The 27961-nt window shown below is 47.4% G+C and overlaps 3 protein-coding genes across 10 annotated transcripts in view; 2 read left to right on the top strand and 1 right to left on the bottom strand.

The window, feature by feature from the left end:
- Window positions 1-7746, top strand: part of PIGB (phosphatidylinositol glycan anchor biosynthesis class B) — a 17140-nt gene extending 9394 nt beyond the window's left edge. For all 4 annotated transcript variants that reach the window (XM_083712623.1, XM_083712624.1, XM_083712625.1 and 1 more), the window contains 5 exons: window positions 333-544; window positions 2194-2258; window positions 3666-3888; window positions 6070-6250; window positions 7319-7746. In XM_083712623.1, the coding sequence (XP_083568749.1) occupies window positions 333-544; window positions 2194-2258; window positions 3666-3888; window positions 6070-6250; window positions 7319-7444 (807 nt within the window). In that variant the 3' untranslated portion in view covers window positions 7445-7746. The remainder of the gene's footprint in view (window positions 1-332; window positions 545-2193; window positions 2259-3665; window positions 3889-6069; window positions 6251-7318) is intronic.
- CCPG1 (cell cycle progression 1) lies at window positions 7735-26327 on the bottom strand. 5 transcript variants are annotated; one of them, XM_083712564.1, is made up of 10 exons: window positions 26202-26327; window positions 21091-21161; window positions 20300-20426; window positions 17512-17591; window positions 16831-17050; window positions 15224-15274; window positions 13649-13903; window positions 10952-11100; window positions 8862-10261; window positions 7735-8437 (listed from the first exon to the last, which is right to left on the bottom strand). In XM_083712564.1, exons 2-10 carry the CDS (start codon window positions 21148-21150, stop codon window positions 8254-8256), a joined length of 2526 nt encoding a protein of 841 aa, XP_083568690.1. In that variant the 5' UTR covers window positions 21151-21161; window positions 26202-26327; the 3' UTR covers window positions 7735-8253. The 5 variants fall into 5 exon arrangements, with proteins under 5 accessions (XP_083568690.1, XP_083568691.1, XP_083568692.1 ...); XM_083712565.1 differs by having other exon boundaries at window positions 10952-11073; XM_083712566.1 differs by lacking the exon at window positions 15224-15274.
- Window positions 22888-27961, top strand: LOC310831523 (uncharacterized protein; the record flags this gene model as incomplete). Its single annotated transcript, XM_083712135.1, has 3 exons — window positions 22888-22905; window positions 26109-26671; window positions 27545-27961. 3 exons carry the CDS (start codon window positions 22888-22890, stop codon window positions 27549-27551), a joined length of 588 nt encoding a protein of 195 aa, XP_083568261.1. The 3' UTR covers window positions 27552-27961.

Raw genomic sequence — 27961 nt, 5'->3', positions numbered from 1 at the left:
CACAAGCGCTCAGACTTTAGTAGGTTGCACTTTCTTTCTTTTTGCCAGCAAACAGGCGAAAGAGGAATGGAGTATCCCTTCCCCATCTCCACCAGCCCACGCCCCGTCCTCTTTGGAGAGTTCTGGCAATTATCAGTGACAGGGATAGTTAAGCGATGCTTAGGCTGTGTTGATGGATTTGGTGCTCCAGATTCCAATTCCATTGGAAGTGGGATGTGTTGAGGAAGCCATCCTAAGCTTACAAAAGCATTGTCAGGACAAGTACACCACTCCTCTCCCCTCCTTCCACAGTTCTCCTGTCTTGTTTGCTTGCTTCTTCTTTGCTCCTGCAGTGGGTCCTGGTTCAACTGAACTTTTTGAAGTTCAACGTGCTGCAGAATGTGGCCACCTTCTACGGATCCCACCCGTGGCACTGGTACTTCACCCAGGGGTTCCTTGTGGTCCTTGGCCCTCACCTCCCCTTCTTTCTCCATGGCTGCTTCCAAGCATCAAAGAGGCATGGCATATTCCTGGTGGTGGCGCTGTGGACAGTGGCTGTTTACAGGTAGGCTTCCTTCCACACCACAGAACTCTGTGCCAGGTACCGTATTTTTCACTCAATAAGACGCACCAGACCATAAGACGCACCTAGCTTTTGGAGCAGGAAAACAAGAAAAAAAAATATTCTGAAACCCAGAAGCCCCCAAGAGCTACGCTCCCTTTAAAGAGCCGCGTGGAGCGTGTGTGCAGCTCTTGGGGGCTTTTCCCCAAGGAGGGAGAAGGGACTGACGGGCTACCCTCTGTCCCTTCCCCCACCTCCCGGAAAAGCCAGCAAAAGCCACGCAGCTCTTTAAAGGGAGTGCTGAGCAGAGCCTCCCGCCTGTCTTCACCCCATAAGACTCACACACACATTTCTCCTTACTTTTGAGGAGGGGAAAAGTGCGTCTTATGGAGCGAAAAATATGGGTATTTCCTCTTTCAGATTTGTTGGCTAGTTTGCTTAGGGTTCTTCTAATGCTGCCTTCCTGCCAATGTGCCAGAAGAGCCAGCTCACTGTTTAAAATCCAATGGGAAGAAAATGTGGGTTCCATTTCTTATACAGAGTTCAGCATTTGGTGTTCTGGTGAATTGGTGGTGGGAGGGACAGAGCAAAATGGTAGCCACTCTGGCTTCTCCTTCTTATGGAGCCAGGTGGGGTAGCTTTTATGGCGGCATGTTAGGAGCCCCACTTGCTCTGGAAAAGTTTGATTCAAGCTGCAGCTGGTGACCAGAGCCCTTGGTTCCGACTGCTGGGCAGGCTCTGTCCCTCCTTGTGCTGGGGGAGGACAGGGCTAGTCTTTCCTCCTGGGGTGGTCATTCAGCCCAGAAGGAAAAATGCAGTCCACCCTCCCAGGTGAAGTCTGCAAGGCGTGGGGTGCATAGCCACCCTATCCGCACCTTGTGGAGCGGGGCTGCCTGAGTTTGCTGGCCAGCGCTGGGCCTGGCTGCTGCCTTCACCCGGGAGAGTAGGCTCCATCTTTCCTCCTGGGGTGAACGATCACCCTGGGAGGAAAGGCGCAGTTCACCCTCCTGGACAGATGAAAGCAGAGCTGCCTCTGCCCCAGCACCAGCATCAGGCAGCCTCTGTACCACTCCGCAAGGTGTGGGGTGCAAAACCACGCTACCTGCGCTTTGTCTCTACACTGCCTATCTGAGCCCACCTGACTCCTGTGCCAAGGCAGTGGCGGATGAGGCAAGTGCCTCAGCCTCCACCACCACCTTGGGAGGGGGGAGTCTAATGGAATCTGCACCCTGGCGCCGGCTTGCAAGCGGCAGGATTGGGACTCTCTCAGCTGGGGGGGCACTTTAACGGAGCCCCCACCCTGCCACTGGCTCTTGTGATATATTGCTGAGTTAAGCCATCATCGCAATCTGCCTTTCATACTGGTCCTGGGTGATATATATCAATATATAGCCCAGGCTTGTGGCTGAGGAATCTTACTTTTAAAATCTGCCTCGGAACAGTATAGTCTGCCACAGTCCTCTGTGCTTCCCATGTTGGCAGCAGGCTCCTCCACCACAGCTCAAGGGAGCTTTTGGATTGGGCTGTGGCCCCATCAGCTGGCTGCTTCTGTGACTTGGGAGGACCTTTGACACATTTTTCTGCAGTAAGGATGATTGGGAAGATGCCTAGCGAGAACCTTCCATTTACACCTTCTTCCTTTTGTGTTACAGCACCCTGAGCCACAAAGAATTCCGCTTTATCTACCCAGTGCTCCCAATCTGCATGGTGCTCTGTGGTAAAAATTTTAATTTTAAACACATTATGATGTTTCTATGTGCTGTTTCATAGAATCATAGAATTGTAGAGCTGGAACGTACCCTGGGGGTCATCTAGTACCACCCCCTGCAATGCAGGAATCTCAGATAGATCATACAGTAAATGTACAACAAATAATACATGACAGACAGCCATCCAATCCCTGCTTTTAAAAACTCCAAGTTGGGAGAGTCCACCACTTCTCATGGAAGTCATTTCCACTGCCAAACAGCTCTCTCTTTCAAAAAGTTCTTCCTGATGTTTAGTTGAACTCTCCTTTCTTGTAACTTGAAGCCATTGGTTCAGGCCCTACCCTCTGGAATAGGAGAAAACAAGTTTGCTCCATGTGACAGCCCATTCGAAGGTGGCCATCTTAGCTCCTCTCAGTTTCCTCTTTACCAGGCTAAACATACCCAACTCCCTCAACCGTTCCCCATCTATGGTTTCCAAGAACCTTTATCCCCTTTGTTGCCTTTGTTTCTGCACACATTTCAGCTTGTCAATATCCTTTTTAAATTGTGGTGCCCAGAACTGGACATCATATTCCAGGTGTGGTCTGACCAAGACAGAATAGAGTGGTACTATTAATTCCATTCATCTGGACACTATACTTCTGTTGATGCAGCCTAATATAGCTTAGCGGTTTTTGCTGCTACATCACACTGATTCTAGATCGTATTTGTGCAGTTGGTTCTTCCTGCCTGCATATAACCTTACATTTGTCCCGTTTGGTCGATATATTTGGATTCATGGTGTTGTTAAATCTTAACTCTAAAGGAAAAACTTGCTGTTGTGGAAGTTTTAGTGCCAAAATGTGTCTCATCTTTGAGAAGTTTGAAATACTGCTTCCTTCTTTTAAAGGGAATGAGCATCTTAAATGGTTTGATACAGAGATTGTGTGTGTCACTGCAGGAAAAAATGCTGCCATTGTGTCCAAATTGGCTGACATCCACCAAAACAGCGTACCTGTAAAAGTAAACTGTCCAATAGTGACACATTATTTCACTCCCATTGATTAATAAGTACATCTTCTACATACAATGTTGTTGTTGTTGTTTTAAAAAAAGATTCAGCTGTGGCTTCTGGCAGGTTTAGTGCTTGGGCTCTTTCCGAGGCAGGAATGAAAGTAAAGGCTGGGCAGTCTTTATAGAAATAGCTCTCAGACATTTGATGGAAGGGAGGGAGGCCAAGCTGAAGGGGAAGTTGAATGATGAGAAGCCTCAGGGCTGAGCCAAATGGGGAAGGGTCTTTGAAGGGGATCTTGAGGTGTTAGGAAAGCCCCACCACGCTGCTGTTTGGAAGTCTCTGGATCTGCTCAGGTCCCTGATCTCAAGGACCCTAGATTCATCTGCTCCATTTTCTGCTCTCTTCCCTCTCCTCCCCGTAGGGCATTCTCTTAAGCAGCTGAAAAGGTGGCAGCGGGCAGCAGCCGTCTCCTTCCTGCTGGTGACAAACTTGCTGCCCGCCCTCTACACTGGCTTGGTCCATCAGCGTGGAACCCTGGATGTCATGGGCCACCTGCAAAGCCTCTGCAGCACTCCTGCTGACTCTCCAGAGCAGCCGGCATCCGTCTTCATGCTCATGCCCTGCCATTCAACTCCGTTTTATAGGTAAGACCCAGCAGGGGGTGTATGTGTGTGAGGTTCCGGTGGCACTCTGCATGGGAATCTGCAGCTTTTCTGCTCTTTTACTGCCAGAGCAATTCAGAGGAGGCAGGAGAAGGTGAATCCAAGGTGGAGGAACCACATCAAAAGCCCTCCTGGGATCACACCGGGAGGGGGAAATGCATTGGGGCAGGGCAGCTGCCATTTCCCTCCCACCTCTTTCTTTGGCCTTTTTCCTTTCTGTTGATCTCAGCTCCGGGACTAGCATACTTCCATCTCCTTCTGGGTTACGTCAGGGGAACAGAAAGGCTTTGGCTTTGGCAAAGCCGCCCCCAGAACGTCACTTTTCTGCTGAAAGGGACAGCTGTGGAGATTTTGTGGCTGCAGTGATCCTCTGTGGGGCAACCTCCTGACCTGGCCTTTGGAACAGCCTGCCAGTGACCATTGATAGGACTGTCCTCTAAATAGTTTATGCTGGATTGATGCTGATGTAATCAGCCTTTGGAAGAAATTTCTCCTTAAACTGACTCATTATTAGTCTACACCTCTGTGCTATACTTTTTGTAACCGCAGCAGCCTTTGTGGGCTTAATTGTGTCTTTCTGGCTGGATCAGCAGCTATTGCTGGAACTGATGCAAAGAGCCTGAGATAGAGAACCCAGAACCCTGTACAGTGGTGCCTCGCAAGACAAAATTAATTCGTTCCGCAAGTTTTTTCTTCTTGCGAGTTTTTCGTCTTGCGAAGCACGGTTTCCCATAGGAATGCATTGAAAATCAATTAATGCGTTCCTAGGGAGACCGCCTTCAGACCAGGTCCGGGGACAGTCTGTCCCCGGACCTCCTCTGAAGGCTGACGGGGGGAGAAGGACTTTTCTCCCCACCGTCAGCCTTCAGAACAGCCTTCTGAAGGCTGGCGGTGGGAAGAAAAGCCCTTCTCCCGCCGCCAGCCTTCAGAAGAGTTCCCGCAGGGCTGCCTAGGCTGCGGATAGCAGCCTGCTGCCCGGCGCGCGGGGCGCTCTGAAGCAGAGCGCCCCTCGCGCGGGGCAGACACCTGCAGCTTGGGGAGCCCTGCAGGACTTCCCCGCAGGGCTCTCCAAGCTGCGGATAGCAGCCTGCTGCCCCAAACCAGGGGCGCTCTTCTTCAGAGCGCCCCTCGCGCGGGGCAGACATTCACAGCTTGGGGAGCCCTGCAGGACTTCCCCGCAAGGCTCTCCAAGCTGCGGATAGCAGCCTGCTGCCCCGCGCGAGGGGTGCTCTTCTTCAGAGCGCCCCTCGCCCGGGGCAGACATTCGCAGCTTGGGGAGCCCTGCAGGACTTCCCCGCAGGGCTCTCCAAGCTGCGGATAGGGGCAGCAGGCTGCTATCCGCAGCTTGGAGAGCCCTGCGGGGAACTCTTCTGAAGGCTGGCGGGGGAGAAGGGCTTTTCTTCCCACCGCCAGCCTTCAGAACAGCCTTCTGAATGTTGGCGGTGGGGAGGAAAACCTTCCTCCCACCGCAAGTCTTCCAAGACAGGTCCGGGAACAGAGGAGAAGCGCTGCGCGCCTGTGCGCCTTCTCCTCTGTTCCCGGACCTCCCACCGCAAGCCTTCAGGACAGGTCCGGGAACAGAGGAGAAGGCGCGCTGCGCTTCCCCGTTGTCCCCGGAGATTTCCCTATGGGCTTTCGTCTTGCGAAGCCGCTAAAAATCGGAAAACCCTTTCGTCTTGCGGGTTTTTCGTTTAGCGAGGCATTCATCTTGCGGGGCACCACTGTATCTGTGTAACACTTTGCCCAAGCACCTGAAGCCAGTTTCACACTTGAGGGGACCCTGGAAATTGTGCCCCTATTGGGATTGTGGGAACCTTGACTGTATTCTAGCTGTTGAGCCATTTCCCCGTCTTTGCGCCTGTAAAGTCAGTGCTGCTTCCAATTCCAAAGCACAGGAAGTCTCCATTGCCTCACGCTTTGTCTTCAGCAGGTGACATGGGGACTATCTGTAACAGAGTGTGTGGAAAAGTCACCTTCAGCCCTTTCCACCCATCCTGCAGGTCCCATTTGCTGTGCCTCTCAACTGATAACACAAACAGACACTGGTATGTGTGTATTCAGATCAGCACGTGGAAAAGAAGCGCTGCCAACACTTGCCAATGCAAAATAGCCTCAGCCATTTGTATTAATGCCTGCTTCTTCTCCCCCCCCTCCACTTTCTAGCCATGTTCATTGCCCACTACCTTTGAGGTTTCTTCAGTGCCCCCCTGATTTGACCGGAAGGGCAAATTATCTTGATGAAGCCGACTTATTTTATGCAGACCCTCTCAGCTGGCTCAGTGAAACGTTTTCCAATGTTACGCTGCTACCCACACACTTGGTGTTCTTCAGTGTGCTTGAGCAGGTAAGGGAAGTGCAGAAGAATCCCAGTCTCGTTGTTTTCAGTGGGGCATCGAGCACACCCCTATTGGCATCTTCATCAAGGAGATGAACGAGATGATTACAGAGGGTGTAAGCATAAGTTGTTTTAAACTGGTTTTATTGTTGTTTTGAAATTGTGACCCACCCAGGGACCTTGGGGTGGAGGATGGGAAATGAATGAATGCTGCATAGCCCAGAAGGTCCCAAAAAGCGGGGGATGGGGAGGGAGGAGCATACCTATGTTTAAGAAGGTAAAAAGAGTCTGCTGGATGAGACCAACTGTCTGCGTCTCTCATTGCTCCCTCTGAAGTTGGGGGTTCATATTCCTCCCATGACTGAATTGATAGGCTTCATTTTCCTCCTCTGTGCCACTAAAGCTAACAGACATCACCTCACCTTGGAAGTTATTTCCACCCGTGAACTCCACACTGCAAGGAAGGGTTCACATTTTGGTTTGTCCACAGTTCTCTTTGATCCAGCTAATTTTTCCTCTTGTGATACCGTTGAAAATAAACTATCAGAAATTGGTGCCACAAAACATGTTCCATGTGGAGAAATTCAGAGCACCTGAACTGGTCAGGCCATAGCTAGGATAGTCAGTGTGGTGGTGCCTGCAATGGCGTGTGTGTGTGTGTGTGTTCATGCACTCTTCTGGGATGAACTATAGTCCTGCTCTATGGCAGCCATTTTGTGACTGGTGCCTGTAGCACTGTCTCAAAATAAATTAAAAAATATGTATACTGGTCCAAAAAGGTTGGCAACTCCTGGCCTTTACGGCAATGAATATAGATGATGGATTTGTGCTTTTTCCACTTTTATGAAAATACAAGTTGTTAGTGGCTGATGAGTTACTCAACAAAATTAGGTTGAAAATTTAATTTCCTAGCAATATGCAATTCTACAGTGCTCCTTCCCCTCCCCTTCCCCCGATCTTCAAAATAAATGGTGGAAAAATGTATGTGGCCAGCATAATGATGGTTCTTCCTCAGTTCTTGTTTGCTGGACCCTGATGTTTGGTCCAGAACCTGAATATTGAATTTTTTACTTCTAGGATATATCACCATTTCTAGTTACAAATAGGTATGAAAAAGTTGCCACGTTTTTTCACACTCATCTGCCTCAAGGACGGATCGGGAGCTCCATTCATGTCTACAAAAGAAATCAAAAGCGCCTTTGAAGATGGTCTCAGCCCAAACAACAAATACAGGAATGTAATTATATCTTGTTCAAAGATCACCGCATGGGTCTGTGTTTCACATGAGATATAGTCCTCTTCGCTTAGCAGTAAATCCTGCTGAGTTAATGGAACTCTGATTGCAGCCTGGACCATTTTTCATTGCGGGTGTAGAGAAGACACACTTCAGCATGGACAGCATGTGCAAGATAACAGAAGAGTGGCCTTAACAAAGGCTTTGAGTCCTTCTCTGAGGATGTTTAGCTATGCAAACTTATAAAAATAAAAGTAACTTTTTCCAACCACATCTTTATTTTTCTTCTACAATTTGCAGATGCACAAGAAATTTCAAATGCAAGTCAGCAAGCTGATCGGAAAATAGCACACACATGAAGTCAACAGGTTCCAACCCCATCACGAGAACAAATAGACAGTTGTAAAACAGACATGCTTCTGAACAGTATGAGATGAAATTAGTACATCATAATATTACTCTAACATTAAGTCTGAATCAAGTATGAATTCTAGTACCAACCAGTGCAAAGAAGCTTATTTTGCAAACACACACAAGCTACTGCTTACCCTGCTTAATTTATTGCAATAGTAGGACTGCACCCAAATTAATGTTTCCCAAGAGGCTGAAAGGAAAGGAGAAAGATGGAGAAGCTGGGCTGATCTTCGCAGGGGAGAGGGAGTGTCATTAGGAAAGGGGAAACGTGCCCTCGATTGCTCTGCTGATTCAGCCAGCTGCAGAAATAGCCACGCGTCCACTATTTTTACCATCCTGCTGGGTTCCATCGGACAACAGCTGTTTAATACTTTGGATCAAAGGGCATCTGGCCCAATTCTATCTCCAAATTTGCCATGTGTCTTCCGTTGCTGCGCCCTTGCTTGTGCCACCGGCCTTCTCTTTTGTAGCGATGCTGGTGCTTTGCAGCATGTCTGTCCTGCTGTGGACTATGAGGGTGCGTGAAAGGAGCCCGCCTAGCAGGGTGGCTGAAAGGAAAGTACAGAAGGGAAGTTAGTGCTGCATGAGCACCTCAGTATTAGGCCTTAAGCCCAATGGCCCAAACGTTTTAACTCCTCCGAAAGGCTACAACCAACTTTGTTATTAAAAATAAGCAAAGTGGATACGGCAAGTGGGTGGAATGGAATTCCTTCCGTTCCTTTTGACACACGCTGCCACTTTGCTACATTAGAAATTCTGTACTGTGGTGCTTAATGTACAATGGAACTGGTGCCTTTATCTGAGGATGGCATAATCACCCCTCTTTATGGAGGCTTTCCTTGTCTGCCCAGCAGCAACTGCAAAGCTCAAACAAACAGGGAAATAACCTGCTAGGTCAGCCAGCTGAAGCGTTCCTTCTTTCACAACTCAAACATGCCCGGTTTAAATTATTAGCAGAATTTTAGTACTAACCTTGGTCCGTGCTCAGGCAAGTGATCATAATGAAAGTAGTATCGGTAGATATATTTATCCAGGTCTTCAAATACACCATCGCTGTTCCTCTGGTATTCTTTTATGTCTTCAAGGTAATCCTTAACGTCATTAACAAAGTCCGTGAACAGCATCTGATCATGTATAAAGACGCCATTACGGAAAAACCTATTCACAAAGATCTCCAGTTCTCGCCAGTGGTGAAAGTTCTTTACTTCTTGCTGCAAATATTTGTGCATTAATTGATTAAATTCATCTGCCCGAATCGGGTCCAAGTCTTTGTCGAAGAGGTTTAAAAACTCCTGGTGGGCACAGTCAAAGATGCCTGAACATCCCTTGAGAACAAGAGGGCGATGCTTTCTGTTACCTTTGGGGCATTCCTGGAAGGGAGGGTCCTTGGAGAAGTGCAGAGGAGAGCGGCTCTCTTTGGATCGCCTTCCATCTCTAAACTCTCTCTGGCTGCCAGGTGAGCGGTGGGCCGCCTGCTTGTGTAACCCTTCCTGGGAGCTGCCCGCTTTCCCTTTTCTGTTCGCCTCATGCCTGCTGTCACTGTACTTTCTCTTCTCCTTTTCATCAAATATATTCTTTGTTGTGTCCTTAAAGTGCCTGAAGGTGGACTTCACAGAATCTGAGAATTTCCTCAAGTTCTCTTTCACGGCTTCTTTGGCCTGTTTAATTTTCTCTTTGTGGTGCCTTACAAATTCCTTGGTTGAATTTTTCATGGCGTCAAAGGTTTCTTTCACAGAACCAAAAAATGTTCCTTTTGGCTTCTTTTTGGCTTTGTTGGTTCCTTTCCCATCTGGCTTCTGTGGCCTCTCGGTCTGCTCTTTCTTCTCGGCATGGTCCTTGACTTCAACATACAGCTTTTCCCACAAGTCAGAACGCTGCTGCTCGAAGCTCAGCTTCTGCTCCAGCTCAGTCAGCCTTCCCCGCAAAGCTTCTATTTCTTGGCTCTCATCGCCAGCACCTGCCCCCTCAGGAGACGTCTGCTGAGAACTTAACTTGTCCAGTTCTTCCCTGAGAGCCACCGTCAGCTGGCGCTCTTTGTCCAGTTCCCTTCGCAGCATCTGGGCCTCTGCCAACAGAGTCTCCTTTTGCTTCACAAAACTCTGCATGCGGTGCCTTTCTTCTTCCAGGTGGGCTTTCAGCTTCTGATTCTCGGTGGCAACCAACTCTGGGCCAGAACCTTTGTTCTCCAGGTGCCGAATCTGCTCTCTCAGCTTCCTCAGTTCTTCTTGCAGCAATGCCAAAGCTTTTTCCTCCCTCTCTAGAGATTCTCTCAGGTGCTGGTTTTCTGAAGCGAGATGATGCTTCTGAGATTCAAAGGATTTCTTTTCCACTTCTGTTGTATGCAAGCATGTTTCAAGGCCTTCCTTTAGAGACTGACCAGAGACAAAATGAAAGCAAACACATCAGCTGCTGTGTGCCAGTGTCCAAATGCTGCAAGAATACTGGGAGGGTGGAGGAGGACAGCTAAGCAGAAGCCAACCTATCGATGGATAAATAGGGCTAGTAAGGAGCTTCTGTGGCACTTGCTCTAGGGGCAGGGGGAACAGGCTGTGCAGAGTTGTACATTCCCCCACAAAGCCTGCAGAGTCTCCTCCACTTTTGATAGAAAACCCCACAAACGCTGCCTGGGAGTGGTGTGTTTAGGGGCCAGCTGTCGACAGCAAGGTGCACGGATGCAGCCCCAGAAGGAGGAGGAAAGCCATGGAGCCTACATGGGCCAAGCACAGAGGAAGCTGATATGCTTCTGGGGAGAAAGTGCTCAAGGCAAGCACAGTGGCAATTGGGACTACCCAGCCCTTGCTACAGAATAATCTGCTGAACCACTCTAAAAGCTTCAAGAAGCAGATGCAATGGCATCTTCTCCTACCCTCTGTGGTTGACACTGAACCAGTTCAAAATTGCCTGCTATGCCAAGATTGGATTTTGCCATGCCTTCATCTAGAAGACAGCTTCCAACACTTGGGGTAGTAATGACAGCAAAGTTTCCCAATGGAGGTGGAGTTTGGAAGCCAAAGGCAAAATGTCATCCTCGCTTTCAAGTATGATGGGAAAGCCACCTTTACCTTACATTCTGCTTTCATGCCTTGTTCTTGTTGGCACTGAATAAGATTATCCTTTATACCATTCAGTTCGTCTTCATGAGTTTTCTCAACCAATTGCTGGCGTTTTTGGATCTGAACAGTACCTTGAAACAGAAAATTTTCTCTTTTATCTGACAAGAAAAATTGGAAATTAGGCAGCTTATCAGTGATGATGGCTTTTTTCTCTTCAGTCCTTCATAAGTACATTAATCAGTGAACAGTGTAGTTTAAAACGGTCACCTTTTTAATTGTTTGCAACAGCTATGCTAGACTTTTGCATTAACCAAATAAGGCATGAACGCTATGCTGATGAAAGCAAGCTAAGCTCAGTGGCAAAGACACTGATCCATCATTAAATGAACAGGCTGATGGGGCTCAGAACACTCACAAAGCCCCAGTGTATCCCTATGCACAGCTGCACATTAACCTGTATTAGCAAAACAGCAAAATCAGAGGGGCAAATCCAGGTCAGGCCTCCTTAGAAATCTATTACAATAGCAGCATCAATTTGGACAAAGAAAGCCTGTGACATACATTCCTCTCTGAAAAGGTGAAATGTATGAAGTACTACGATCAGTACAAATAACATGAAAACAGCTACATGCAAATCTATATCGTGCAATGTCATGTCACAAATGCTCACTCAGTGACATGAGAGCAGGGCTAAGGAAGCTGGTGTCCTCTAGATGTTGCTGAACACCAAGAGCCAGCATGGCCAGTGGTTGGAATCAGCCAGAGGACCACAAATCCTCCCTGGGCCTGTGTTAGTGACTAAGGAGGAGAGCAGTGGAGGCTGCTTCAAAGTCCTGCACTCTGAGCACAAACCAACTGCAAACAATGAAGGGCAGGTCCACCCAGGAGGGGGAAAGACACTGGTCTCAAGAATCATGGAAAAGGTACAAGGGGTGGCAGCAACATGATGCTTGGAATCCACACAAGCCCATAGAAATTTTTTGTTAAGTGCCTGAGCACAGACTACTGGCCCAGCAGGCACATTTAGCTTCTCAAGAAGCAAAAGGCTAATCTGATTCTCCTATACAAGCAGCACACAAACACCTCCCATCCAGGAATTCCAGTGTTGACATCAAAATGTGCATGCTACCGCCAAAGAACCAGAAAGTCATGAAAAAATGTTTCCCAATGTAGGAGCTGGACTGAATAGCCCAAGTCCAAGAGCCTGCAATGATGCCCCCTAGTGGAAAACAAGGTTAATCTGCTAGAGCAGGGGTCAGCAACCTTTTCCAGCTGTGGGCCAGTCCACTGTCCCTCAGACCATGTGGTGGGCTGGACTATATTTTAGGGGGGAAATGAGCGAATTCCTATGCCCCAGAAATAACCCAGAGAAGGTGATTGGGCCACATCCGGCCCATGGCCTTAGGTTGCCTACCCCTGTGCTAGAGCATCCACAGTCAAAAAGCATCTCAGAGTGAGAAGGTGAGGGAAAAGACCGTTGGCCTCTGTTTCACAGCAACACATTCCAACCAAGCCTCTTACCTTCATATTTCCCTGAGGACAAAATAATGGATAGGTGTTAAGTTTTGCTCTAAGGTTGTTCTACTGAATGCTTTATAACTCAGTCAAGAATCTTTAGTCTCTTTTTACACACCATTAAAAATGGTATTACTAGAACAGAACATCAGGAATCTGGGTCGTCAACTAAAGGAATTTTGCACACAGGACTTTCTCTACAGTGGTGCCCCGCAAGACGAATGCCTCGCAAGACGAAAAACTCGCTAGACGAAAGAGTTTTCCATTTTGGAGGTGCTTCGCAAAATGAATTTCCTATGGGCTTGCTTCGCAAGACGAAAATGTCTTGCGAGTTCCTGTGGGTTTTTTCCCCTTTCCCCCCCCTTTTTCTAAGCCGCTAAGCTGCTTATCCGCTAAGCCGATAAGCCGCTAAAAGCCGCTAATAGCGCTAATCCGATAAGCCGTCAATGGGCTTGCTTCGCAAGACGAAAAGACCGCTAGACGAAGAGACTCGCGGAACGGATTCTTTTCGTCTTGCGAGGCACCACTGTATTTTAGATGACTGGTGACTATGTTTGGGATAAACAGCAGAAACCAGAAAACACAGGCAGGGGATCAGTGCCTGGATTTTATAACTAAATTTCAAACTGACACACACAAAGCAAGAGTGTGTCAGTGGAATGGGCCAAATCACGTCACCCATCCTGCCTAGGAGCCTCTGTTAACTGAGACGTCTCCCTCAGCTTGCAGACTGACAGGAAAGCAGGGAGAACATGCACACACACACACTCCAGCTGTAAGAATCACATATCTCTTTTCATCTATATTGTCAGTCTCTGTTATATCCCACTTTCCCACCCAGCAGCTGAGGACAATGTGCAAGAGAATTTCCCCACAAGGACCCTGCAAGTTAGGCAACTGGTCCGAAGGCGCAACCTGGGCACTTGCAAGTCCAAGCAGGGATTTTTGCTTGTGAAGATGTGAATGTAAATGTCCTCAAGCTAAGTTCCGTATGCCGCCAACTCTCTTAACTGCTTTGAAGTCCTGGCGATCATTGCGATGTCAGGTGAGTGGGGCTGCCCACCTCTCAAATTTGGCCTGCAGGGGATAGGGCAAGTAAGGATCTGGTCTTTACGGCACCCTGTGAGGAAATGCCACTGGTTTAAAAACGTATTTCTTATTAGTTCAATGAAGGATGATTCATGTACTCACCATAAAAATGCCCGAAGCCCATGCTGACTGCAATCACCAACGCCAGGATAATGCACCTGTTAAGGCCACTACTGAGCTGATGCTTGTGCGAATGCTCTTTGGCCTGTTCGGTCTCCTGTTCGAGAGGTGGCACATCCTCTGATTCAGAACTTGAGACCAACTTCTTCTTCGCACGTCGTCGCCTCAGGGTGGGGCTGGAACGATTGCTGGTTTCGTCGCTGCTTGATTCTTCGCCACTGGGACGAGGCAGAAAGACTGAAAAGCAAACCCACAATCCTTTACGCTGTCAGCAAGGAATGTGCAGCCTCCTAGGCTGACACACGGAGTATTGTTCTCTCCATCCTAGGAGAAGATTAGAGCCTGCTAAGGTGTGTCCCTTGTGGCAGGGCGGGAGCTTCCCCTTCTGCTAGTTCTGAGCAAACCCTCTCCTCTCAGTTGCGTACAGAGAATGATATCCTTGTTCCCTCAGAGGGGCAAGAAAATATAGATAAAAATACCATTATATTTCTTAAAATTTAAGGTGTTGGGGTCTTTAAAATTCTGACAAAACTTGGCTTTGGGGTTTCTGAAAAAGCAGAAACCCAGAACCAGGAGGAATTTTCTTGCCCCATCTGCTTTGCCAGCAGTGTGGGGCTCAGTTGTTGTGCTCAAGTAACCAAGAACTTGGCTGCACTGTAGGTTCCTTGCTGCAGAGATCAGTAGATTAACAGCTGGATCATGTGGGTTGAGTCCTGGGAGGAAGGGTGTGGGTGCATTTTTAGGAGTAGGGGGCCTGCCTAAATGGCCTTTTTATCCATTCCATCTGTATTGCAACTGAAAACATCATATATGCTCCAATGCAAATGCAAAATATCTGTCAAAACAAGATTATAAGGTAAAGATTGGCTCATGCCAAGGCCACATAGCCTCAGATCTTGGGGGGGGGGGCACCCACTATGAGAAACCAGTGACAGGATGGTCATTCAGGTGGCCATGGAGCAAATGGAAGGGGGTTACTGTGGCTGAAGGACCAGAAATAGCCCTCCTCCCTGCTGACAACCCAAAGGGCTTTCTCTCTAGTAACTTACAAGTTTAAGATTGCTGCCAGTTCTAAGGCAGACAGTTCACTCAACATCCAAGCACATCACCAATAGGCCAGTGATGCAAAGCAGAATGCCAAGAGCAAGCCAGAAAGAAGAGGAACAACCTGACGCATTAGATTAATCTATAAATATTGTAACAGATTATTGCATTTAATGGCACACATTTTAGTTGAGTTAGGGGGTATAGGCTTGTTCTTACAGTTGTCCCTGGAGAAGAGCTTCCCAGATTCAAAATGCAGGGGGCTTCCCAAAATAAGCCAAATGGATTCCCCCTCTACTGTTTCCTCCCTTTCCCTGCCCCCTCCACGTTTCTCTTTGCTTTTCCTGACCCTGCCATCGCTATGCAACAACTTGAGCTAACTCCTGAAACTGCTGTCCCCACCACACAAGCAGACAAGATGCCACACCACAAGCCACAGCTCACACCAGGCACAAGCAGTTGGGCCACCTTGGAAAGGGACCTTGCCGGCCATTTGCTGCTTTAGCTGCTCACCCCATCCACTGATACACTCTGGGATCTTCCGGAGCTTCTCCAGCCAACTGGCTTTTGTATGTATATATAACAGAAAGAAGAGATTTTAACCGCTGACTAAAAGGAAAATGCAACTCAGGATCACAAAGCAATTTGGCTAGGGTGGGAGCAGATAGAAAGCATGGGTACATGACACTTTGATCACCAAAAGCAAATTAGACATTAGGGTTTCCAAGTCTTCTTTTCTGGTACATGTGAAACCCCTGGCCCCAAGAGCAGCTGTCCTGTCAGCAGCTGGAGGTGGTCCCTAGGCCCCGACTCTCCCAGACTCAAGATTTTGAGACCCTGACTCTGAAGGCCCTGCAATGTGCACACACTCAGTCCAGTCTCTGACATGCCCCTGTACAAACTGCTTCTGGGTAGATTTTAAATAGAGGCACATGGCCAGAGCCTGGGAAACAGAATTATGAACACTTTGAGATTGTCAAGCACATTCTGTTAATGTTTAGATGGCTGCTGGGGAAGTCTCAGAAGAGACAGTCACACAGGCAAAACGCACTTGCTGGGTGAAAGCATTTTCCTTGCAGCGGCATTCCCCAACTTGGTGCCATACAGATGTTTGAAGTACATCTCCTAACATTCCAGCAGCCCCATATAGTGCTGGGGCTGACGGTAGCAGCATCCCAAACATCTGAAGGGCACCATGTTGGGGGAGGGTGGCTTACCTTACAAGACTTAAGTCCTGGGAATCCCAACATCCCTTGGGAATAAGATCGGCCAACTGCATCTGATGAACAGGCAGGCAATTCTAGCATTTCATTTCTAAATTTGCAGTGATTAGAAAAGGCACGGGGCTTGAAGAGGTGATAGAGGCCAGATAGCAAATTTGCTTAGAAAAGGCTGAACAGGCAAAGTATTAACACTTGAAAAGAGCCTAACCTCACATCCAGGCCAAAGTGAAACTAAAGAGCCTCCAATTATTTAAAGATCTTTTCCCCCTAACAGAAATCATGCAGGGCTCTGCCAGGGCACTTTTTCTGCTTCGTTTTTCCCCTGTGTAGGTTAGGTGTGGTTTGGAAAGAGGAGATTTTCTTCCCCAAGACTTCATGTTGTTGTATTTAAAGATGGGGTTGCAGCTTCAAAGGCCATCAACCACTTCAGCAGATGCTCCTGGTACCAAATCAACAGGTTGTTTGTTTTTTAAAGAACGAACAACACCAGCACATATGAATCGAAGCTGGAGGGAAAGCTTAGCTAGGAATGAGCTTTCTTTGACTGGCTCCCATGTTATCTGTCTCTTGCAAGTGGTATCATGATCTCCCATACTGTTAACTGAATTAAATGGACAGCGCCAAGAATTAATCACTTGATCCGTCAGTATGGTGCAAAATCAGTTTCTTTTAAGAGAAAGGCCATATATGATACCACAGTTTAAGGAATGAAAGTGAGGCTGCTCAAGTCACTGCTGACACATTCATGGGCTGCTCCTGAAACTGATCTTATTTCCTTAACCTGACTGGCAGCAGGAAAGGTGGTCAGTTGATTTGTGAAGCCTGCAGAGCATGGCACTACTAGCTGCCTCTTTTCTGGCCAAGTCTGGCCTACAAGGTGCAAGAGACGTCACCTACCTGTTTCTGGCTGGCAGAAGGTGTACTGGCTGCTCGAAGAGGAGCCCATGTTAAAATCTTCAGGGGCAGGAACGGCCTCATCAGCAGGCACAGCTTCTTCTTCTTCTTCTTCTGGGCTTCCAATTTCTTCGACTTTCGGTGTCTCGAGTGTCACAATGTCAGAGTCATCGCTAATTGCCCCCACACAGGAGCTTTCATCTGTCACTTTCTCTTTTTCATCCTTAGATGTAATGTAAAATGACAGGTGTCACACAGGATAAAGCATTTTTCTCACCTGTGGAATCTATATTGTCTTCCAAGTCCCTCTTGAAAGTCCTTCTGCATCCCTCCTTTAATATGACAAAATATTTTCTGTAAACTGCTTTTGAGAAAAACTATTCTAGAAAAGCAGCATATGGGTCCAATAAATAAATAACTCTAATGCAACAAACTTTTACTAAATCATTATGATGTAATATAAGGAAGGTGTTTTTCTAAAAAAAACTACCTGAGGGTTACATGCCCTTGCCTGGGACTCAAGTTCCCATCAAACTATCCCAAAAGAGTCAGCAGCAGGTGCTGGGCTTGCAAGTTAGCAGCAAACCCTAAGGTGAATATTTCCCTCTATCATGTTCGGCCAGCAGGGGTTGGTCAGGCTCCATTGTCTCTTACACTTGTGTGTTTCATAGAACTACAACTTACCTCCAGAACTGGCTTGGTGGCCTCTGAGGTAGAATGACTTTGAACTATCATGGATGACACATCACCTTGGCCAAATTCAGCTACAAAAATAGAAGTTGAGCACATATCAGATAAACAGGCAAATACTACAATTATCTCAGAGAGAGGGAGGGGGGAGGGAGGGGGAGAGAGAGAGAGAGAGAGAGAGAGAGAGAGAGAGAGAAGGAAGGAAGGAAGGAAGGAAGGAAGGAAGGAAGGAAGGAAGGAAGGAAGGAAAGAAAGAAAGAAAGAAAGAAAGAAAGAAAGAAAGAAAGAAAGAAAGAAAGAAGAAAGACAACACCCTGTAGACAAATTAGGTATCCATTCTGTAAGCATGGCAAATTCTTCCTTAAACAAAGCAACAAAACTTTCCCTGGGTTTGCTTCCAGAACAATGGCAGGGAGTTTATTCCACACTCCTATGCTGCGAACAGTTACAAGGAGACTCTTGGCCGCCTTGTGTTTGTCTTGGTTGCAAAACTGCTCCTTTATGCTTAGAGGCAATTCTTGCCAGAAGGTAGAAAAGGTCAGGCCAGGAAACTGAAACGGGGTGGAGAACATTGGGCGAAAAAGAAACTTTGCAAAACTCCACGCTCCCCATCAAACCTTAAAGTCATCCAGATAGCAGTGATGGGAGTGGAGAATGAGAACATGGTGTGCAAGTGAAGCTGGCAAGCGGAGGAGGAGGATGGCTGAGGAGTTTTGAAGATAGAGAGAGCTATAAATCAGAAGAGGCTGGTCTGAGAGCCCATGGATGCTAGTTCACAAGAACAAATGGGGCATCGCCCTACCAACCTCAGATTGCCATAAGCCAGCCCCCTCCTGCCCACCACTTTACTAATAGCTAGTCCAATGACAGGCGGTCAACTTCTTCTTCCTCCTCCTCCTTCCTCCTCCATGTTCCTCTAGTAGTACAGTGGTACCTCAGGTTAAGAACTTAATTCATTCTGGAGGTCTGTTCTTAATTTGAAACTGTTCTTAACCTGAGGTACCACTTTAGCTAATGGGGCCTCCTGCTGCTGCCGCGCCACCAGAGCACAATTTCTGTTCTCATCCTGAAGCAAAGTTCTTAACCCGAGGTACTATTTCTGGGTTAGCAGAGTCTGTAACGTGAACCATCTGTAACCTGAAGTGTCTGTAACCTGAGGTACCACTGTACTCAGAAGGAAGGAGGAAGGGGACTAAATTAGAAGTAAACTGTGTCCACAGTACACAGTGTGCTCCCACAGCTGGTTTCAAATCCATGTACCTACATTGTCTGGGATCCAGAGATATACTGCTGTTTTATGTGAAATACTGCAGTTTAATGTACAGGCGGTCCTGCTCCACAATCCTCTAGATCCAAAAGGACCCACAACGTTGCCAATCACGCATCATTTGGACACACCCCACAAGCCAGCTTCCGTCCAATTTGAAAAGTGTAGCATTACTCAATTCAGAGTGAGTCCATGTGAGTCTACTGCTCCCGCAAGTGCAAGGCTTTTGCTTTAGTAGAAAAGCAACCTAGGCGAGATTGAGATGGATGCATTTTCCATGTCCTTTTTACATCCCAAATGCTTTTGGAGTTAACTACTGAACTGATTTAAAATCTGGAGAGTTCCTCCTAGAAATAGCGTGTAGTAAAATGTAAATTTGCTTTGGTTTAACTTTGGTCGGATGCCCTGGCTGTCACTTCACGCCTAAATGCCTCCCCCACTCCCCCCCCCCAGCCAGTACAGTGGTACCTCAGGTTAAGAACTTAATTTGTTCTGGAGGTCCGTTCTTAACCTGAAACTGTTCTTAACCTGAAGCACCACTTTAGCAAATGGGGCCTCCCGCTGCCACCACTGTGTGATTTCTCTTCTCATCCTGAAGCAAAGTTCTTAAGCCAAGGTACTATTTCTGGGTTTGTGGAGTCTGTAACCTGAAGTGTCTGTAATCCGAGTTACCACTGTACAGTGAGTTCACTGGGACAGCAAATACATTACAGAGGTGAAAGGGCTGATCAGTGGAGGCAGGCAGGGGGGAAAAAACACACCTGGTGACAGGACAGAGGACCATCAGAGTGTTGAAGTGGCTTGGTCTGGTTGCTTCCTCACAGCACTGGCTCTTTGCGCCATCACACCTTCTTATGGCAAATGCATCCCCATTCTCTATAACAGCTTGCCCCTGCAGTGTATTTCTACATGCCCTCCTCAGCCTTAACTAGCTTTTTGTTAAGAGATACAGTGTGGTGTGCTGGTTAGTGTACCAAACTAGGCTCTGGAAAACCAGGGTTCAAATCCCCATGCAGCCACGAAGCTTACTGGGTGACCTTGTGCCAGTCACAGACTCCCAGCGTAACCTGCCTCACAGGGTTGTTGTGAGGATAAAATGCAGAGAGGGAGAACCAGGTATGCCACTTTGAGCTCCCTGGATGAAAGACGTGAATATACCTGTATTAACAATGGCACAATCCAAGGTCATTTTGCCCCAGCTCCTATGTTTGCTGTTAGTTAATGACTGAGCATCTGCTTTGCACACAGGTTACAGATTTAATCCAGGCAGCACCTCCAAGTAGGGCTGGGAAAAGTCTCCTGTTTGAAACCTTCCAGTCATTATACTGGGCTGTACAAAGGCCTGCTGTCTCTCTATAAGGCAGCTCCCCATGCTCACTTGCCCTTACTGACATGTCCTGGTTATCAGATTCATCTTCAAGTTCCGCAAGTGTTCCCAAGCTCATGACCGAAGCAGCCGAGTCGTCGTCACTGCACACGGGGTTGCAGGTGGCATAGTTGTGGCCTAAGGCTTACCTTGCAAGTCGATGGGCTGCTCTTGCCCTTCATCACCTTGTGCGAGAGAGAGAGATTCATCCAAGGCTGGCTCCACGTGACCACTTAAAGCTTCATATTCAGATGCCACAGCCTCAACATCAGAGCCCTAAATGAAAAAGAAAAGGAGGAGCTCGCAAGTGAAACTAGAGGTGCTCACCTGGTGATAGCTAACAAACAAAATAAATGGCTAAAGGCTCCTGTGAGTCCAAAGGGCTGCACACTGCATCTCTCAGTCCATCCAGCTCAGTGTCTTGGCTACTCTGAATAGCAGCACTTTCCCAGGGTCTCAGACATGCATCTCTCCCAGACTATCTTCAGGGGGCTTTAAGTCATACAAGAAATTACTTCAAGGTTATCAGGAAACCTTAAGCCAGCAGAGCATAATCTACTAAAGCACTTTCAAGTTTAGATCAAACTCAAATCCTGACTGCTCTCATTTATCTAATTTTGCTTCAGTGGCCCTGAGGTTATGGAAGCATCTAGACTTCTTCTTTGCCCTGTCTAAGAAAATGGGATCGGCTTCATCAGTGCTCTTGAGCTCTTTCCTGCTACTGGGCTCTGTTGTGAGGTTTGCTTGATTCAACTAAGTGTCCTATAGAAATCAACTCATTTCTTGGTGTCTTAGCTGAAAACAGCAGAAAAATGCATAGGGGACTCGTCCTTCGTTGAGTCCAAAGTAACAGCTATTGAAGGAAATTTGTAGGATGAGCTTGCAATATCTATGGGCAAATCACCACCAGCCCCACTTAAAAGACACTGCCATGGAGTACCTCATGATTGATGACCGTCCAGCCACAAGATGAATCACTGTCACTGGAGTTTTCAGACATTCTGACAGATGCTGAAAGTAAAAAAACAACAACAAAGAACAGTACAAATGTGGCACCTGAAAGGATTAGCCGACTTGACTCTCATAGAATCATAGGGTTGGAAGAGACCACAAGGGCCATCGAGTCCAACCCCCTGCCAAGCAGGAAGCACCATCAGAGCACTCCTGACATATGGTTAAAGACCTCCAAAGGAGGAGACTCCCCCACACTCCTTGGCAGCAAATTCCACTGTCGAACAGCTCTTACTGTCAGGAAGTTCTTCCTAATGTTTAGGTGGAATCTTCTTTCTTGTAGTTTGGAACCATTGCTCCATGTCCACTTCTCTGGAGCAGCAGAAAACAACCTTTCTCCCTCCTCTATGTGACATCCTTTTATATAGTTGAACATGGCTATCATATCACCCCTTAACCTCCTCTTCTCCAGGCTAAACATGCCCAGCTCCCTTAGCCGTTCCTCATAAGGCATCGTTTCCAGGCCTTTGACCATTTTGATTGCCCTTCTCTGGACACGTTCCAGTTTGTCAGTGTCCTTCTTGAACTGTGGTGCCCAGAACTGGACACAGTACTCCAGGTGAGGTCTGACCAGAGCAGAATACAGCGGCACTATTACTTTCCTTGATCTAGATGCTATACTCCTATTGATGCAGCCCAGAATTGCATTGGCTTTTTTAGCTGCCGCGTCGCACTGTTGGCTCATGTCAAGTTTGTGGTCAACCAAGACTCCTAGATCCTTTTCACATGTACTGCTCTCAAGCCAGGTGTCACCTACCTTGTATTTGTGCCTAAATGGGGATCTCTGTTCAAATACATTTCAAACTTCACCACTGCAAACAGAATCTAGAAAGAGCCCTTTCATGGCATTTGAAGGATCACAGAGTGGGGAGCAAAGGTGATTTAATCCAACCTTAACTTCTTGTCCATATTCACCTGACCCAATCCAAGCCATGTGGACAATGCTGGGACACTGCACAAACGTGCCCACTTTGAAGACACTCCCCATAGCTGGAAGGAAGGAAGGCAAGTGGCCTAAGAGTCTCTAGGGCCATCTCTGACCTAACTCAAAAACTCTTTCTAAATATGGCCACCTACCATATGCTGAACATGAGGCAAAATTTAACTAGGGAAGAAGGGCAGACTGCAGGAGGGCCAGCTGAACCTTTGCCTCTTCCTTTTCCAGTACCAAACACAGACATACTGCTTCTCTCTGCTTGCCTTTCAAAGGCCCGTCCTGTTCTCACAGTGGCAAATCAGATGCACATTATGGGAATTCCACATAAAAGTAACGGCAGTCTCCCCAGTGATGATCCAGAAACGGTGGATCCAAAAATGTGGTCCACAACCATCATGACTGTTAGCCACTGATTGCCTTATCCTACTTGAGAGAAAGATGTGAATGTTGCTCTATCACCTCCTTAGACTCTGAAGAGAAATTCTTGATTCCTCTGATCATTAACTGATCTTCTCTCCATTTGTTCCAATTTCAACTCACCATTTCTGAAAGGGATAGGGTGGGGAACTACTGCTTCATCAATTGCTCATAGAAGGGAGCCAATATTTCATTAACTTAACTAGAAATGCCTCACTTGATATATCCAAAACTTTGTCTTGTCACGTCTGAACAGCTCCCAGATGTTTTGTGATGAACTAGTACTCAAGCACATTTCCCTCCTTTGCTGTTTTGCAAGCAGTAGTAAAAACAGTCACTGTTTGCCCACAAACACATAACCTGATGCTAGACATGGCTGAATGTCACTTGGTAGTTCAGAAGATCACCCAGTTTGCTCTGTAACATTCCCTAAGGAACAATGCCTTGTCTGTATTAACTACACTTCTTTGCTAGGTACATGCAAATATCAGAGGGACACTCCTCCCCCTTTTCTTTGAAGGAAAAATACTGACTAAAACAGGCTCCTAGACTGATCCCTGAAAAACTTGGCCAGCTACTTCTTTCCCATCCAGCCAAGCAATTCACTTCCTTGGGTCTTTGGCCACACACTAGCCAGATGGGTTGGAAGGCACCTCCTTTCTTTTGACAAATGCAGCTGATGTGCTCAGGGTGCCCGATTCTGCTCTCAGCCAGTGGCATGCTTGCTTGTATTCACAGCATCTAGCCACACTCTGCAGCTTTTCTGTCTTTTCACCAGTAACTTTTTCCTGTTTAAATAATCGTTATCAGCAAACGCTTTGCTAAAATCTAAGCTGACTACAGCAGTGGTTTTAAACCTGTGCTCCCAGGAACCTGGAGGTCAGCAATGCTGGGCCAGCTAGCTGAGGGGCAGCTCAGTTCTCATAACTGTCTATGCCCTGCACAGTGGAGACTCTCCAGTTTGGAGTTTGCAAGGACTTGGCCAAAGAGTTCCTTGCTAGCCCCTGGTGCAGATGGAGAGTTCATCCTTGACAGGAGAGCTTGTTGCAGACAACTCTATATGGAATGGGTTTTTGAAGAGTAGGAAGTTGAAATTCCATGGGACTGAGTGTAGTACATTCCCTTTCTCCAGAAACGCACTGATCTTTTATTCCACCCACAGTGAACCTATCCGAACATCCACTTAAACATTTATTATTCTAAGCCTTATCTGCCACTGAAAATAACCTAACAGCTCCACTACCTTCAGCAATTTGATCTTTCTTGGATACAGGCAGAATATTAGCTCTTTCAAACTCCAACCACAGCCCAGTGCTAATGAAATCTGCTGAAAGCCTTACTTCACATAACAGGTTTTTCTGTCATCCCTCAGCTCCAGAGTTTAAAATGGGGGCAGCCCAACCCTATGCATGCTGACCTCCACTGTGTTTGCTTACTCCCGGATACAGCTGCAAACCAAACCTCAGCTGGGCAGGAGCAGAGCTTAACCAAAGTGACAGGGCCACCACCACACCCACAGCCTGCCCACTCTTGCCACCTAGGGCAGAAAGTAGAAGCAAATCAGTAGGGTCTACTTGGGAACCAGCAGATCCCAAGTCAGCTCAGCCTCTCTCTGTTTCAGGGCTTATTGCGGATTTCTGTTCACCTCCCCACTTAGAAGGCAGAACAGGGAGCTCAGCACAAGTGGTATCACTCTGCAGGAAGAGATTGGCATTGCCTTGCCTCTTCCTCCACTTCTAAGAGGCTTGTCTTATACTTATGGAAACAGATGCAAAGTAGTCCCAGGGCAACGAAGTCAGGTGGAATAGTCATTCTTGTGCAGAGTATTAAAACAGACAGCAAGTCAACAAGCAGAGCCATTATGTCTTTTTAACATTAAAGGATGTTAACTGATTATCAATCTTGCATACAATGGCTGCTATTGATTGCTCTGTATTTTTTTTATTTGTACAACTTGTACTTCTAAAGCCACGAGAAGTTATTCCAGGTAACAAGCCATGAAAGTCATTCCCTTCTAAAACACAAATATCTTAACACAGGGATTTGTGGGTAGGTGGGCTAGCAGCTTCCAGAAATTGATTTGCAGGGATGCTATAATTACACTCCACCAAGGAACACTCTAGTTTGTATAGGTAATGATTATCTTACTGTTTTATACTCCTTATGGTTTAGCTTTTAAATTGTTGCATTGTTTTAATAGTGATTCAGGCAGCCACTTTTGGCAATTTTTAGAAAAATCTTTTAAATTAATGGGGAAATGTCTAAAATATGGCAGGGCTGTTCCCTGATTAGGATTCTGTTTTGGGGCTTTCTCCTAGGAAGAAAGAAACTAATTTCCCCATGTTGTCCATCACACCCTCTGACCAGAGGTCATGAGGAATGTTAGCTTCCCATCAAAGTACATCTAGTTACATCTAGTTACAAGTGTGCTACTTATTTCATTTAGGTGCTTGATCTTCATTAAAATCAATCCTAAAGCAAGATACAACATAAAATGATACAACAATCTAAAAAAACACACAACCCAAACCATAACAATAAATCAAAATGATGTCACAGAACTGCAACATCCTTCAATCAACTAACCGAATGCCAAAGCAAATAAAATGTCTTTACTAAATTGCCTGAAATTTATCAGGGTTGGTGTCAGCTAAATCTGTGAGGGAAGGGCTAAGAAAATGCCTCGGTCCTAAGAAAACACATGTGTCTTGAACCTGACTCAGTAGTTAACTGGCCTCCAATGCTCTTCCTTTAGAACTACTATACATTTGCAGCAAGCTACCCCACTCACCAGCTTCACTTTCCAAACAAAGCCCAAATACAGCCCCAAATACAGCACATGGTCTTAAACAAACTATGATAAGACCAATGCATGGGCCACAGGAATGGCTGGCCAATAGGCACTCCTAGCCATGGAAGCAACATGAGCCTCCATCACCAATGCTGGATCTAAGAGTCCCCCTAGATGACACATGTGCTCCTTAAGGGGCAATTCAACTCCATTGGGCAGGCAACCAATTCCCACAGCAACTGCCTTGTCAGGAGTCACCCAGTCTCCTGAGTCAGCTGTCACAGAGCAAAACACTCTCCAGGGCCAGCCTGGGAATCCCAAGAGCCCCCTGCAGCAGCTGAGAGGAGGACAGGCAGGGGATGTTGCTGCAGCCTCGCCTTCCCTTGAAGGAGCCAAGTTGTCACCCACCTCCACCTGCGCCAAGGGGAGGCTTTGGAGTAGCTGCACTCAGGGAACAAAATAATTGCGCGACTCTGTGAAAAGTTCCAGTTCAGCGAAGGGCCAACCAGTCACTAATCCAAAGGCGCCTCTGCTTTGGAAACATAGCTGTCAACCTTCCCTTTTTTTGCGGGAAATTCCGTTATTCCAGCTGCTATCCCGGATTGTTAGATATCCCGTAGACTGTCCCCAGGACAGGTGAGGCTGCTGATCCCTTGTTTTCAAATCTGAAAGTTGACAGCTATGTTTGGAAACCCCTGAACTGCAAAGTGCGGCTTGTCCCTCGGCGAGGCCTGCAGCAGGAAGCGTTTCCCCGGCGTCTCGCGGGGAGGCAGCCTTCCGAAGCCCGCTTCCTCCCGAGTAGACCTGCCCGCCCCCTTCCGAGGCCTCTCGGGGGCCTGGCTGGGCAAAGGGCGCAGGTGCCCGATGGCGAGGAGACCTTCCCGGCCGGGCCTACCTGAGCGAGCCCGGCCCCCTGAGGGCGAGGGGCTCAGGAGGGGCAGAGGCCGGGGAAGGTGAGCCGCGCTCGGGCCGGGCTGCTCCCGCTGCTGCTGCTGTCACGGCCGCCGCCGCCGCCTCCTTCCTTCGCCAGAACAACAAACAAGCAGCCGGAAAGGCGGAGGCGAGCACTGCGCCTGCGCATTCCCGCGGGGCCCGGACGAACCCTGGGAACGGTAGTTCGCCTCTGCCAGGCGCAGCGGCAGAGGGAGGCGCGCGGGGACTACAGGCCCCAAGGAGCCGCGGGCGCTGCGGGGCGGGGCCAGCGCTGGCGGAGACCCGGACGCTGAGTCAACAAAGGGTGCGCCGACGCGGCGCGGGACGCGTGATGTGTGGAGATGCTGAGGCAGTTGCCATGGTGACGCCGCCAGCCCGGCGCAGCATCAGCATCCTCCGCAGTCGGGAGTCCCGAGCTCTCGCCGCCGGCCGGTAAGGAGCGGGGTGCTGTCGCTCTTGGGGCCGCTCGGCGGAGCCTGGCCCTCAAAGCCCAGCGGCTGTAGTGGGAGAATGGGGGACAGACGACTCGCTCGCCTGGCCTAGCTAGCTGCCTACATCACAGCAAAGAACGGCCTTTTTAGGAGCGGTGCTCCCTGCCGCTTTTCTCCTTTTAGTAGTATCTTGTAAATCGGTATTAAGAAGAAGAACAGAGCATCATTTTTTTAGAAATTGAAGTTGTTGGGTTTTTGTAAGAGTACATTTCTTTCTGAGATGTGAGACAAAAATACAGGACACTGAGCTCTTAGGTATGAGTAGTTGTGAGCCAAGCCAATCAGTTTGTGACAGCATATAGCTCAGAGGAACTTCACTACAAAGTGCTGCTACAAAGGTCACACTGGGTCCCTTAAATCTGTAGCAGGGCTCCTTTCAATGAGGGGTAAAGGTTTTTCCAAGTCACTTGCATTTAAGGAAGACAACCATGCAAGCATCGAGCACCTCAGTTGGTCCTAAATACTTCCACTCATAATAAAAAATAGTACGGCTGATTGGCATCCAATGCCCTTTTAAAAGTGTTGTGGAAGGGGGGATAATTGAGTTGTCTTTGTTTTTGTTATGTATTGTGTGCTTTTTATATTGTGATTTTATGTTGTGAACCTCCCAGAGATGTAAGGGTATAGTGTGGTATACAAATTTCATGAAGAAGAAAAAGAAGAAGAGGAAGAAGAAGTTGTTTCATTGAGCTCAGCAGGATTTACCTCCTTAGCTCAGTTTTTAAAAGTGAACCATCTATAAAGCTAGATTTAAATATGTAATTTAACTACCAGTGCTCTTATGGAACCTCTTAATTTTTCTACTTTTGCACAGGAACTGAAAATGACTTCTGAGCCAGAAACAAAACCAATGGGTGGTGCAAAGAACACAGCCTCCTTCCAGTGGCGTCCATGTGCAAACCCTGGCAATCCTGTGTTTTCCTGCATGTTGGAGGCAAAGACTCTCACCTCTAGCAATTTCTTAACTAAGCCCCAGCTTTTGCTCTATAAAACAACATCAGGTGAATACGGTGCTATACCGCCTACCACACAAATGGTACCTTGTAAATTCTGTCCAAAGGACAATGCTTTCACAAATCATTTGTTCACTTGTGGGATGACACGATTTAACGGTATTAACACTGGCACTGACAAAAGCAAAGTTTGTGATCAATCAGATCTTATGCACACTTTATAAAATCTAGTAGTGTGTTTTTGTTATCTTAAAATAATAAAGCAAATAAGAGAGTAA

The sequence above is a fragment of the Podarcis gaigeae genome, assembly GCF_964106915.1.
Source record: "Podarcis gaigeae genome assembly, chromosome: 14".
NCBI classification, from domain to species: domain Eukaryota; kingdom Metazoa; phylum Chordata; class Lepidosauria; order Squamata; family Lacertidae; genus Podarcis; species Podarcis gaigeae.
Note: the sequence above shows the minus strand (reverse complement) of the source record. Positions and strands in the feature narration are given on the sequence as shown.

Excerpts from the sequence above, each read along its gene's own strand:
- CCPG1 (XM_083712567.1), bottom strand. The coding sequence starts at position 21,959 with ATGTATTTGAACAGAGATCCCCATTTAG. Across the intron at positions 11,101-13,648 it reads GGGCTTCGGGCATTTTTATG|ATAAAAGAGAAAATTTTCTG; the intron begins GTGAGTACATGA and ends TTTTCTTGTCAG. Across the intron at positions 8,438-8,861 it reads TTGCCTGAGCACGGACCAAG|CCACCCTGCTAGGCGGGCTC; the intron begins GTTAGTACTAAA and ends CTTTCCTTTCAG.